General features: G+C 43.0%; 1 protein-coding gene across 1 annotated transcript in view; it reads right to left on the minus strand.

Moving 5' to 3' along the window:
• LOC308282474 (potassium voltage-gated channel subfamily KQT member 5-like) overlaps nt 1-12,291 on the minus strand; it is a gene marked incomplete at both ends in the record, with an annotated part of 140,949 nt that overhangs the window by 36,283 nt on the left and 92,375 nt on the right. The window contains one exon of the mRNA XM_080722827.1: nt 2,143-2,233. Within this exon, the coding sequence (XP_080578953.1) occupies nt 2,143-2,233 (91 nt within the window). The remainder of the gene's footprint in view (nt 1-2,142; nt 2,234-12,291) is intronic.

The following is a 12,291-nucleotide window of genomic DNA, read 5'->3' on the forward strand; positions in this document are numbered from 1 at the left end:
ACAATTTCTTTTGATTCTTTCAAATCCAAACGATTCGAACATGTCCGATTTATTCATGCTTGCTCACATACTTTTAACTTGTACAAACACAACATAATATCTAATAAATTATCGTAATAAAAAAATAATTTCTGGAAAATGAGAATCGATTCTGAATCTTACCATGTTAGAAACACGATTCGAATTAGAATAGATTTTTTCCTGCACCCCTACCGACAATTACACACTGAAGCCTTATTTATACTTCGTTGTACTCTGTACTCTGTGTCGTGAGCCGAAAATGGCAGATCTACAAGCACCTCAAGGTGTCGCATCCGAAAGGCGTTGTGGACTTTCAGTGTGCGCGACAGCATTGTACAGCAGAGCATGAATTAAGCATAAAAAGAGCATATTTTCAGAGACGGGGCAGTTCTTTGGATGAGGACGATAAAGTGACTAATGAGCTGCTTCTTATTCCCTAGAAGCCTTCCGCTGAGGCTGGGCAACAGCAAGGACATGGACTTAACGAGGCAATAATATCTCATGCTATTCAAACTAAACTCCTGACGCTACTTGGCTTTTATCATCAATGAAAAAAGAAATATATTTTTTATGAGCAATTCTCTTTAAAATGGGCTTTTGACAGTGATAGACTGTGACTTTGTTACAAATGCTGATTATCTCCTCCACAGCTTCCTTTAAAACCTATTTAATGAGGACAAGGGAGGAGAGGGGAGCGTTTGGACCACTAAGAGTGGAGTGTTGTGTTTTTCTTTATGCTGTGCTATTTCCGCAGCGGCACACGTTAACAGTCTGTTAATGTAGTCTGAGCGCTATTTCTGTTATTTAAGCCAGTAGTTCTCAACCTTTTCAGGCTGTGACCCCCAAAATAATCATATTTTAACTGGGGACCCCCCCCCACCCTACCCTGATGAGCACTAAGAGTTGAACCATTACATTTTGTATAACACGGTTCTATTATGAAAATAGCAGATCTACATGCTCACAACGCCTCGCGTTGCGATGCGTTGGGAGCATGTAGATCGACTATTTTCACAATTTCTGCCTCTAATAATTGTCGATTTCGCTAATGTTTAATTTGTCATTTTAGAGGTATTAAAAGGTCCTTAAATTGTCACTTTAGAAATGTGCATAAACCCTCTATACACTTAAACGTTATGTTGGTTTGTTTACTGTTGTGTGAGAAAACAATGTTTCACATTAAGCTAATCATCTGGGGACCCCCCAGAATAATTTGGGGACCCCCCCCCCCGTGGTCCCAACTCACAGGTTGAGAACCACTGATTTAAGCTGTGAGCAAGCATCTACCTGATCTACTACATCGTACGATGCAGTCGCATGCCGAAAATAGGAAATCTAAAACTCACAACGTGTAGATTGGTGTACAGGGGCATATGGCGTATGACAGCTTAACATTTTGACCGTTGTTAGAATGGTTAAAAGTCTAAATGCTGTATGGGACTCTTATTTCAAATGCAGATCAATGTTCACATTACATACATTAAGTATCTGTAGCCAGCAGCCGTTGATGGGGTGATACAGGGACATGCTGGCCATTGGGAAAAGCGGGACAACTCCCGAGCGGCCGGTTCATTCCCAACCGGTCCAGGCCGGCCATTAGGAAAAGATTTAAAATAAAATGACGGCCTTCATTCCATTTTGGGGACTGGGCGGCCAACAAAGTAAATCTTCACTGTCGGGCAGAAACCTTGTATCTCCAAGTTTCAAATTTGTAATTTTTTTCGCAAAGCAAAGCCCTGCTTCATCATACAAGGCCGTCGCACAAAAGTAGTGAAAACAGAAGATCTACAAGCACACAACGCCTCGCGGTGCGAGGCGTTGTGTGCTTGTAGATCGGCTGTTTTCACAAGTTTAAATCATTTTTAAAATGATAAATACAAAACAAACGGTTTTGGACATACAAGGTTTCTACCCGACAACGACAAAATATAACTCATGTAATTGGCCCACTGGCTTGTCACTTGTCATGATCTGAAATGGCAAATCTTTGAGTAGCAGCAGCGCTATAGAGAGAGATCTCTCTCTATAGCGCGCAATGAGGGCCTCTACAACTCTTTTTCCCAGGCTGAATTAGGGGCCCAGCACGTCCCTGGGTGATACATTAGGTATCCAGTTTCTTACCAGAATGAGCAGACATTCAGATGAGAAGTCCTGATGAGCTGGAATGGTTGAGAACACGGAAAGAACCAAGCAGCTGAAGACCAGGATGAATCTACAAAACACACAGGAAGAGAGTCAGAAACATAAATCATACATTTCAGTTAAGACACTTCATAGCTCAGATGAAACATTTACCATTTATTGCAATGCTATTGCATTCAGATTGGCAGTGTGACTCTGCTTCTATGATAACCCCCCCCAGAAGCAGAGCATAAGATAATATGCATAAGTTATGCATCAACATAGAACCCTTCAAGCATGAATTAATATACCGATTAACATAAAATCCACAGAAACAAACATTTAAATATCGAGCCCTTTAAAGTGTATTTAAAGATACACAAACATAACATCATACCATCCACAGAATCATACATTACAGAGGAGGAGGATAGGGAGGTGGAGGGAGTTTGAAAAGCAGACAGCGGCAGGAACAGAGCTGTGTCCAAGCTGAACATGAAGTGTGAACAGTGATCTGCTTAAAGGTACTACACCATGAATTTCACATTTTTATTTTTTTTCTTCCCAGTGTCTCTTCCAGCCCCCCAAAAAAAACAATTCATTAACTCTAAAGGGGAACACACACCGGACGCGGAGGCGGTGTGGAAGAGGCGCGTCAAAACATACAGCCCCATTATTTTCAATGAACTAACCCACACCAGCGGCATCAGACGCGCGCAGCCGCGGGTCTGCCGCCTCGCCTGCCGCGCCGATACGCAGCAGTTCTATTTTTTCAGCGTTGCCGCGCGGTGAACACGTTTTCCCATGGTTCTCCCCACCGGGGAAAATGGATGTGCTGTGTGGCAGGTTGCCGCATCCAGTTGGGGTTACCGCGCGGCACTTCAGGTGACAATACCGCGACGCTGCACAGCCGCCCACATTTTTTCAATGGATAAATGAATTTCCAATAGCATCAGTCAAATTGTCAATAATTAAGTACCATTGATTAACCACAGGAGTCCCATACTGGGCATGTCATTTAGACTTTTGGTGTAAATAGGCAAGCAATCAACCAAAATAGTAGACCTGCAAGATCACAGCGCGCCATGATGCATTTTGACCTTGTAGATCGGCTATTTTCAGTGATGAGATTTGGTGTACAGGGGGAAGAAAGGAGGCGGGCAAGTTCCCGGGAGAGTCCGGTCAATATGCTTTCAGTGGTTAAACTGACTTTTAGAAACGTAGCAATCTGACGAGTATTGAATAATGTTCTGTGGGTTGCATTTGCGTGATGAGTAGTAGAAGTATTGCAGTATTTGAAACCGATCTGGAGGAGAAGGAAGTGGTAGCATAAGAGCAAGTGGAAGCTCAGTCCCAAGACATATTACAAGACATATTCCCCCTGAATCATAATCATTCCATTTCCTGAGATATCATGTTATTGGTACTTATTTGTGCTACACAGGGGCGTCACAAGGGGGGGGGGAGTGGGAGTGAGTTACAAGGGCCCAAGATGGAGGGGCCTTAATTATTTTATACGTTAGCTATTGAAAAATAGCAGATATACAAGCTCACAGCACGGCACCGCTGAGAGCTTGTAGATCTACTATTTTTGAAAAGTCGCGAAAATTTGTGCAAATCTTTGAATGTATTTTTTCAGCAAACATTTGTAACTCAAATTTTGCTTCTGGGTGGTCCCTGGAGCTAGATATTTTGAGATGGGGGTCTGTGGCCAAATACATATCATTGGAGGTCCTTCACATGAAAAAGTTTGAGCTCCACTACTGACAACTTAGGTTTTTCAAAAATATCTTAGAAGGATTTAGAAGACCTGCACAAATGTTTACGATTTAAAAAAAATAGCAGTTCAAGCTCGCAGCGAGGCACTCTGTGCCGTGCTGTGAGATTGTATATCCCTTTTTCTTTTTTTCTTTTTTCTTTTTTAACTTTGTCTTTATTTTAGATTGCACCAATTTAAACAAACATGACAAGGCACACCAATGTGAGCTTGTATATCTGCTATTTTTCAATGGTTAAAGCACAAAATAATGCATAATAATGCATTCCCATTCATGGGGGGCCCGGAGTGAATCCTGGTACCCAGAGCCCAGAATTTGGTGCGACACCCCTGCATGATGTGCAAAAAACAAGCAATGAAACTGCCGCTGTTGGACAGCGAGCAACGTCCGCCCGTCTCCACACTCTGACCGGTCAACCCTCAGCCGAGCAAGCAGAGCCCTCCATCTTCATAACCATAACATGCTTTATTTTTCCATCACATAAATCTGCAATATGAGGTGAGTGAATCACCTTCCAAAAACGCATCATTGTCTGAAATATGAACGTGGGGGTTTTAGAGCTATGGTGGCCCTTCATACTAAACGGTTAGAGCACATCTGTGTTTGATCATCGTGGATCTGTTTTTAAGCCTGTCGGGGGAGACAGACGGGTCTGCAGTCTATGTTATTGTTTTCTTTTTAACCTTTATCACGGAAAGGTTTTGCAGAGCATTCGTGCTCTTTAATTTCACGTATTGGCTTTCTTGCACCGCCCCCTGCTTTTTATTCAGTCAGTCACACATAGGTTCAGACAGGGACATGCTGGGCCCCTGATTCAGCCCGGGAAAAAGAGTTGGAGAGGCCCTCATTGCACGCTATAGAGAGAGATCTCTCTCTATAGCGCTGCTGCTACTCAAAGATTTGCCATTTCAGATCATGACAAGTGACAAGCCAGTGGGCCAATTACTGAGTTATATTTCGTCGTTGTCGGGTGGAAACCTTGTATGTCCAAAACCGTTTGTTTTGTATTTATCATTTTAAAAATGATTTAAACTAGTGAAAACAGCCGATCTACAAGCACACAACGCACAACGTAGATCGGCTGTTTTCACTACTTTTGTGCGACGGCCTTGTATGATGAAGCAGGGCTTTGCTTTGTAAAAAAATTTACAAATTTGAAACTTGGAGATACGAGGTTTCTGCCCTACAGTGACGATTTACGTTGTTGGCCGCCCAGCCCCCAAAGTGGAACAAAGGCCGACATTTTAATAATAATGGCCGGCCTGGACTGGCCGGGAATGAACCGGCCGTTCGGGAGTTGTCCCGCTTTTCCCAATGGCCAGCACGTCCCTGGAAACTTCAGACCTCACACTTAGTTTGTGGGGATTTGACCTGGCAACCTTCTGGTGACCAGCCTGCATCATCCAACAACAATAATGTCAAAACATCACTGTTAACTTCAAAATGGGGAAAGGAAATTTGACATTGCATTTATGGTTACCAGTGACTGCATCATTCCTATGTTTTATTCATGGGTTTTGTTTTGGGATGATACATATAAAACAGTCATGTAAAAATCTTTGATGGAGGAAAATAAAAGCCTGAAGCTGATAATCTGACAGCAGAATATGGAGCAGAACAATTCCCACATGATTGCTTTGTGTTGGACCAACAACGGTTCTGCAAAGTCTGCCAATATGAAATTGACTGGATATGAAAGGATGGCCTACAATGATCACAGTTAAGTCCAACTTGCAAAACAAAAATAGAGACAAAACCACTTTTATATATATCGAAAAACTAAAAAAAGTGATGAGAAAAAAATGATTTTATGAGTCCTACACTCAAATAACAATGTGTCAACAGGTCAGTATGAGACTACTATTGGACAGCACTACGTGTACTGTGACATCAACCCTTCCAATGGGTGCCTGTGTGAAAAGGGTTGGTGGGCTCTGGGCTGGGTGAGTTGTGACCCCATTTCCTGTCCAGGACTGTTGGGGTGCAACAGTTAATTGACTGATGTGTACATAAATTAATCAAATAATCCCAACTACTAATTGAATCTGAGACCCATGGGGCCCTGAGTCGCATGACTAGGGCTTCAGAGGTTGGTTCTACAGACTCCAACTTTCGCACGGAGGAATCACGGATATGTACGCCTACGCTCTCAGCTACTTCCCCTGCCGTTACTGTACTTGCATGATGTACAGTTGTACAAAACAACATATTTCAGTAGAACCCGCCGATCCAACCAATATTCCCATAAAAGGGGACAAGGACTGAGAGATACAGAGATCTCCATATATGGGCACATATGCGTTTTACATCACATTGACACGCATGGACTTACTGATGCCGTCAGTGTTCTCCATATACAGTATGGGCATAAAAAGAACATGGAACAGGACAAGGACAGATACTGAGACGCATGTCTGGGGTCTCACAGCACACGGTTGGTTCTACAGACAGGGATCACCAGTCCATATATTAGCATAAAAGGGATTGTATGTCTGGGGCAAGACAAACAAATAAATAAATACAATTATTCATTGAATCAAAAGAATTAACCAATAATTGCTGAGAAAATAATCAATAGTTGAAGCCTTAGGGCCTAGGCTGACCCTGTTTGACGTGTCTCTGACCTATGGAGGGCCAAAGTCAGAATTTCCCACAGCCACAAGAATGATTGTTATTATTTCAATTCAAGGATTTAAATCCATACTTTCTGCTTGTTCTCTCTCACAGCGGAAAGTAGATTTTGAAGAGTACATATATTGAACATATATTTTGAGGCACAGATTTAAGCAACAAAAGTTGCTGTTTGCAAAGCTCAAAGATGTTGCTTGTTTCAATGGGGGACAATGTGTACTACTGACAAGCATTGTTAACACTGTCATCCAAAAAACTATCTCCTTGTCATCCTAACACGTCCTACGCACTTCCCTCTATAAAGGCTGTAAAAAATAAAGAAAGTCAAACAGATTACTCTGGTAAGCAGTTACTTTGTTAAATGAATCCCACGCTATTTTATTAGTCTGGTCCCATGTGGCCTATCTTGTGCTCAAAGGCATCTGATAGTATGAAGCCTGGCATTTACGTCAGTCAGTCAGTCAGTCAGTCAGTCAGTCAGTCAAGTCAGTCACTGACTGACTGACTGAATGAGATGAATGAATGACTGGCTGAGAGACAATAAAGCTTGTGTAAAGCTACACGTATGCAGGAACACACAGACAGTCACAAACACGCATGCATGCACTAACGAATCCTGGTCCTTTAACACTTTCGAATGCACAATACACACACATAAACTCTTGTCCTTCTCAATGTCCAAAATGAACACCAGCTAAACGTTTTTCATTCGGAAGCACCGTTTGGTTGGTGACTTTTTTGCCACAACGCACTGTATCAGCACTGATGTCTCAGCACCAGTAAGGTCACTACGGGACCATTCGGTGTATGGCGTCCATCTGGGGAAAACGAAAAGCTGGGTCCCACTGTCCAGTCAAAGTTTGCTGGGTCACTAAAACCATGACATGCCACAGCTACGCTCGCAGACATATAAAAAAATGTCCGGCTGCGTTCTCACTTTCTGTCTCGTATAATGCTAAGCTAGGGACTAGAGGAAGTATGCATCATATTAATGTCAGCTCTGTATTATGCTTAGCCACTTTATGAGAGGACAAGGATTCAAAGCGAAACCTAAACCCCAATAAAAGATCAGTGAGTCTGTCTGTTTGCAGGACTTGATAGTCTCTTTTCTGTGTGCGTGCGTGCGTGCGTGCATGAGTGCGTGCGTGCATGAGTGCGTGCGTGTGTGTGTGTGTGAGTGTGCGCTCGCGTGGGTTAGGGTCAGTGTAGGGCAAGTTATATTACTAATAGTTACTAGTTATTGCTATAAAAGCTAAACTGTCACTTTACTAGTTACTGCATTATAAAAGTAACAAAGAAAACTAGATACTATAGGAACCATGCCTTTAACAACAACAGCATAGCTTGACATGCATTTTTTTTCTCAGCCTGGCTTATATACTGGAGAAGACTGCTCAATATTCACGTGCCTCCATGTTAGATGTAAATGCACGTTCCCATTAAATTTGGCGCAGGCAGGTGGCTAAAACCCAGTTTAAAAGGTAGTTTCAACACATCAATTACTTTTTCCAGATGTTTGGAACTACAGACATCTGTAATGATGAGTGACTACCTTTTCATTTTTGTTACAATACAGAAAACCGAGGAGCCGATAGCTCCCTCAGCCTTATCTTAACAACATGGTGATGGGACCAATTAAGTCCCACAGCTGCAGCGAGTGGGATTAGGAGGTCACAGACAGGGCTGGTGTAAAGGGGGGCTGCCCATTATAACAACATCCCAATAGTCCGAAATGTTAGGTTAGTGTGAGGTTACAGTTAGGGCTAGGCTTAGACTAATGACATGGCACCAGTGTGAGAGTAGAAGTCAGAACATAATAAAATAAATAAAGACACAGAACCCCTAACTGCTCCCAGTGAGCAGGTTGGTGCCTTGCATGGTTTCCTCTGCCACCTGTGTGTGAATGTGTGTGTGAATGGGTGAATGTGAAGTACTGTACTGTACATTGTATAAATGCAGACCATTTAGCATTTACCATTTTCAAATAAAGTCATGCGTCATGCAATGGCATGGCGGTATCACATTGAAAAGAGTAATCTATCAGTTACAGTATGTTATATGTTAAGTAGTCTGATGGGTGGGCTGAGAATGCTTTCAAGTGGGTCTTGATCCAGAAAAGGATGGGAACTGCTGCTGTAATAGACAACATTCAGCCGCTAGATGTCACACTACACTATACCTCTCAACACCTCGGTCACAGAAGGTTCCTTATTTCCCTGAGTAATCTCAATAAGGCAGCACTCATGCAGTTTGCACCATTACTGTAAGCCTCTCTTTGAATGAAGAAAGTACTATCCCCAGTGAAAACGGAAACAACGTGGATAATGGCATCCGCCAGCTTATGGGAATAAATAAAACAATTTTGGACCACGAACAAATAATTACAATTATTATTTCACAATCCAAACGTTTTATGGGAAAGGCCTGTTTTAAAGACGACGACGATGCACCTATGGTGCGTGTGTGTGAATGACTTGAAGTGAGAAAACAGCATCGTCGTCCAATTCTCCTGTTACTATCTCTCTCTTCTTTGCGAAAAATACATAATCACACGCACGCATAAATGCATGCAAAACGCACGCATGCACACCCACCCTCACACTCACACACACAGATGTAGACAAGAATGGAGGGGATACACACGTGTGCCTGTCAGATTCCCTGTGCAGTAAAAGTCAGCAGTGCTGATGCCAAGCCTTACAAGTGCGAAGTGTAAACCTTCGATCACTGGTTCCCAAACACTGGGTCGCGGACAATATTTTATGGGTTTTTTTGTTTCCTACATTTTGTTATTAATTATTATAATTTCAAAACATTTTCAAAAAACATTCCCCCAAAAGCTAAAGCTTCATGAATTAAATAAGAAATTCGATGATTTTTCAAAGTCATTTCATTAATAAATAAAATAAAGAAATGTATGGAATATGAACACGGAGAGAAGAGACGCGACGCCTTGTGAGCTTGTAGATCTGCTGTTTTCACTAGTTTGGGTCCCTGCAAACATTTAATTTCTCTTTTGGGTCACGAGCTAAAAGGGAAGGTTTGGGAACCACTGCCTTTGATGACACTGCTGCGAGAACAAAGATGCCATGATGCACTTGTGCTCTTTGAAAGCCAGTGCCACACTCTGTACTTTGTCAAGAGGTGGCAGTGTAAAACAGTCATTCTCAAAGTGGGGTACGGGGAACCCCGGGTGTCCTTGAGGGGATTCCAGGGGGTGCCCAGCTAAATCTAAATCGGTTTAACCACTGTATTGTATGCTCCGGCTATTCCAAAAATAACTGACCTATGAGCTTGCACCTTGTTGTGAGCTTGTAGATCTGCTATTTTTGAAAAATTCAAAAAACCTTGAAAAAACTTCCCTGCAGGCAGAATGATCACCCATGGTGAAAGCCTTTCAGAGGCCATGGGTGTGACTGCAACACGAGCAAAGTCAGCTCCTGTGTGTGTGTGTGTGTGTGTGTGTGTGTGTGTAGTGTAAATGTAGTGAGAAAATCTACTGGAGACAGGTCTCCTGTGGGGCACAACTGGTTGCCAAAGACTGTGATAGGTGCCTTATGCCCCATAGAAGGTGAAGAGCATAAGTAATTGTGTGTGTGCGCACGCTCTCGCGTGTGTGTGTGTGTGTGTGTGTGTGTGTGTGTGTGTGTGTGTGTGTGTGTGTGTGTATGCGCAAGAGCTGATCTCAAGCGCCTCTGTGTGCTACAGTATGTGAGAGCTGTGTCCCTGACTACTGACACTGCAGACAAGCTCAGCAGCAAACGCTGCTCCTGGCATTGCAACGTGTCGTCGATGATTCAATCCAGACTGTGTTTCTGAGCAGAGCATCTCTCTGCGATAAGACGCAGTGTGGAGGTGCTGAGCAGGCAGTCTAAATGTAATAAAGCAGGCACATCAGCGTGACATGATTGCAGAAATATCAGGGGACAGTCACGACGGCACTGCCTGAGTGCGTGGTGCGTGTGTTTGGTGCTGCTTTGAAGCGCGTTGCCAGCCTTTAAAATGTGAACACATTACGCCATGTAGCATATGGCTCTGCTGTAGCTAGATACGGGTTCAAAGATGTTGCATCCGTCTGTGGCAGATGTACCTGTCAGCATGTTTATGTATCCTTGTCCTTCTTGTTACTCTTGTCTCTCACTGTATGGGTTTTACAGAATTTTAAGTGACAAGAAGCTCCGGGCGGCTGAGCGTCTAGTCGGCGGCCTGGCCAACTCGGGAACAATGTAAATAGGGAATAGGACCCCAACTCGGGAACGATGTAAATAGGGTCATGGGGCTGTTAAGTCTGACATCATTTTGTAGGCAGAGGAGAACTTTTGCCCTCCCAAAAAGCGAATCTTTTTACTATTTTTACTATTTACTAATTTTACTTCTCTTTGTTGTTGAAAGGAAAGTGGTAGAATTATACTTTAGTCGTTATTTTTGTCTCGGATCTGTTGAAATAGCGAGGGACAGATATTGACAATAAATCTGCTTGGAGGTCTGACTACAAAATGATGTCACGGCTTAAAAGCCCCATAGGACCCGTTTTGACCATCTGTTTGCCTGTGTCCATTTATGCCCATATATGGAGATATATGTCTGACTGCGTCCATTTTATGCCCATATATGGAGATCTCTGTATCTGCCTGACAGTCGGCTGAGCGTCTAGTCGAGGACCGTCCTACTCGGGAACGATGTAAATAGGGAATGAATGCCCCACCCTTTAATGCAAACTCCATTATACTTGTTGTCATAGGACCTGTTTTGACCATCTGTTTGCCTATGTCCATTTATGCCCATATATAGAGATATCTGTTCTGTATCTGTCTGTCTGCGTCCATTTTATGCCCGTATATGGAGATCTGATGTCAGACATCAGCTCCGTATACGGAGATTCCGAAACTTTCGCGGCGGTTCCGGAAAACCGCGTATCGGGTCGCTGCGGCGGGGAACACGCGTGCCGAAGTCTGTGTTGACTCATGTGGCGGGGAACGCACATGCCGCTTGTCCAATCACACCCTTAGGGCACCCATATGTGAAGAGAGCTGCCAAAATCATTGGCACAGAATTACCACAGCTACACACAATCTATAACACACGCTGTAAGAAAAAGACAGAGAACATCTTAAAGGACAGCTGTCATCCCGCCCATTCCCTGTTCTATCTCCTCCCATCAAAAAAACGTTACCAGAGCATCAAATCTCACACCACCCGTTTCAGTAATAGTTTTTATGCTCAAGCAATCAGGTTGCTTAACGAAGAGATGGAAGCGAGACGTAGGTAGTCATGTGCAATATACGCAGTTTTTAAACTGTACACTGTCACACTGTATGGTTGTTTTGTTGTTTTTTGGGTTGTCCTGGGTGACCTGTTGTTGTCGTATTGTTTTGTGTGCAATAAGGCTGAGAGTGCTCTTGGCACAAGCATTTCATTGTTTGTCTGTACTTGTATGGATACGCATTTGACTAATAAACCGAACCTGAACCTGAACCTGAGTGGAGAGGCCATGTGCACCAAATTCTGGGCCCTGGGTACAAGGATTCACTACGGGCCCCCCCCATTAATGTTCTTCATAGGGGAGGGGGTTTAAACCATCTAGACTGGGAACACATTCTTTTGTGCTTTAACTATTGAAAAATAGCAGATATACAATCTGCTGTAGATCTGCTATTTTTGAAAGATTTGTGCAAGTATTTGAATATTTCAAATCCTTCTAAGTTTATTTTGGAAAAACCTATGTTTCTATGTCAGTGGT

Source organism: Nannobrachium achirus (assembly GCF_963921795.1).
Source record: "Nannobrachium achirus genome assembly, chromosome: 3".
Taxonomy (NCBI): Eukaryota; Metazoa; Chordata; class Actinopteri; order Myctophiformes; family Myctophidae; genus Nannobrachium; species Nannobrachium achirus.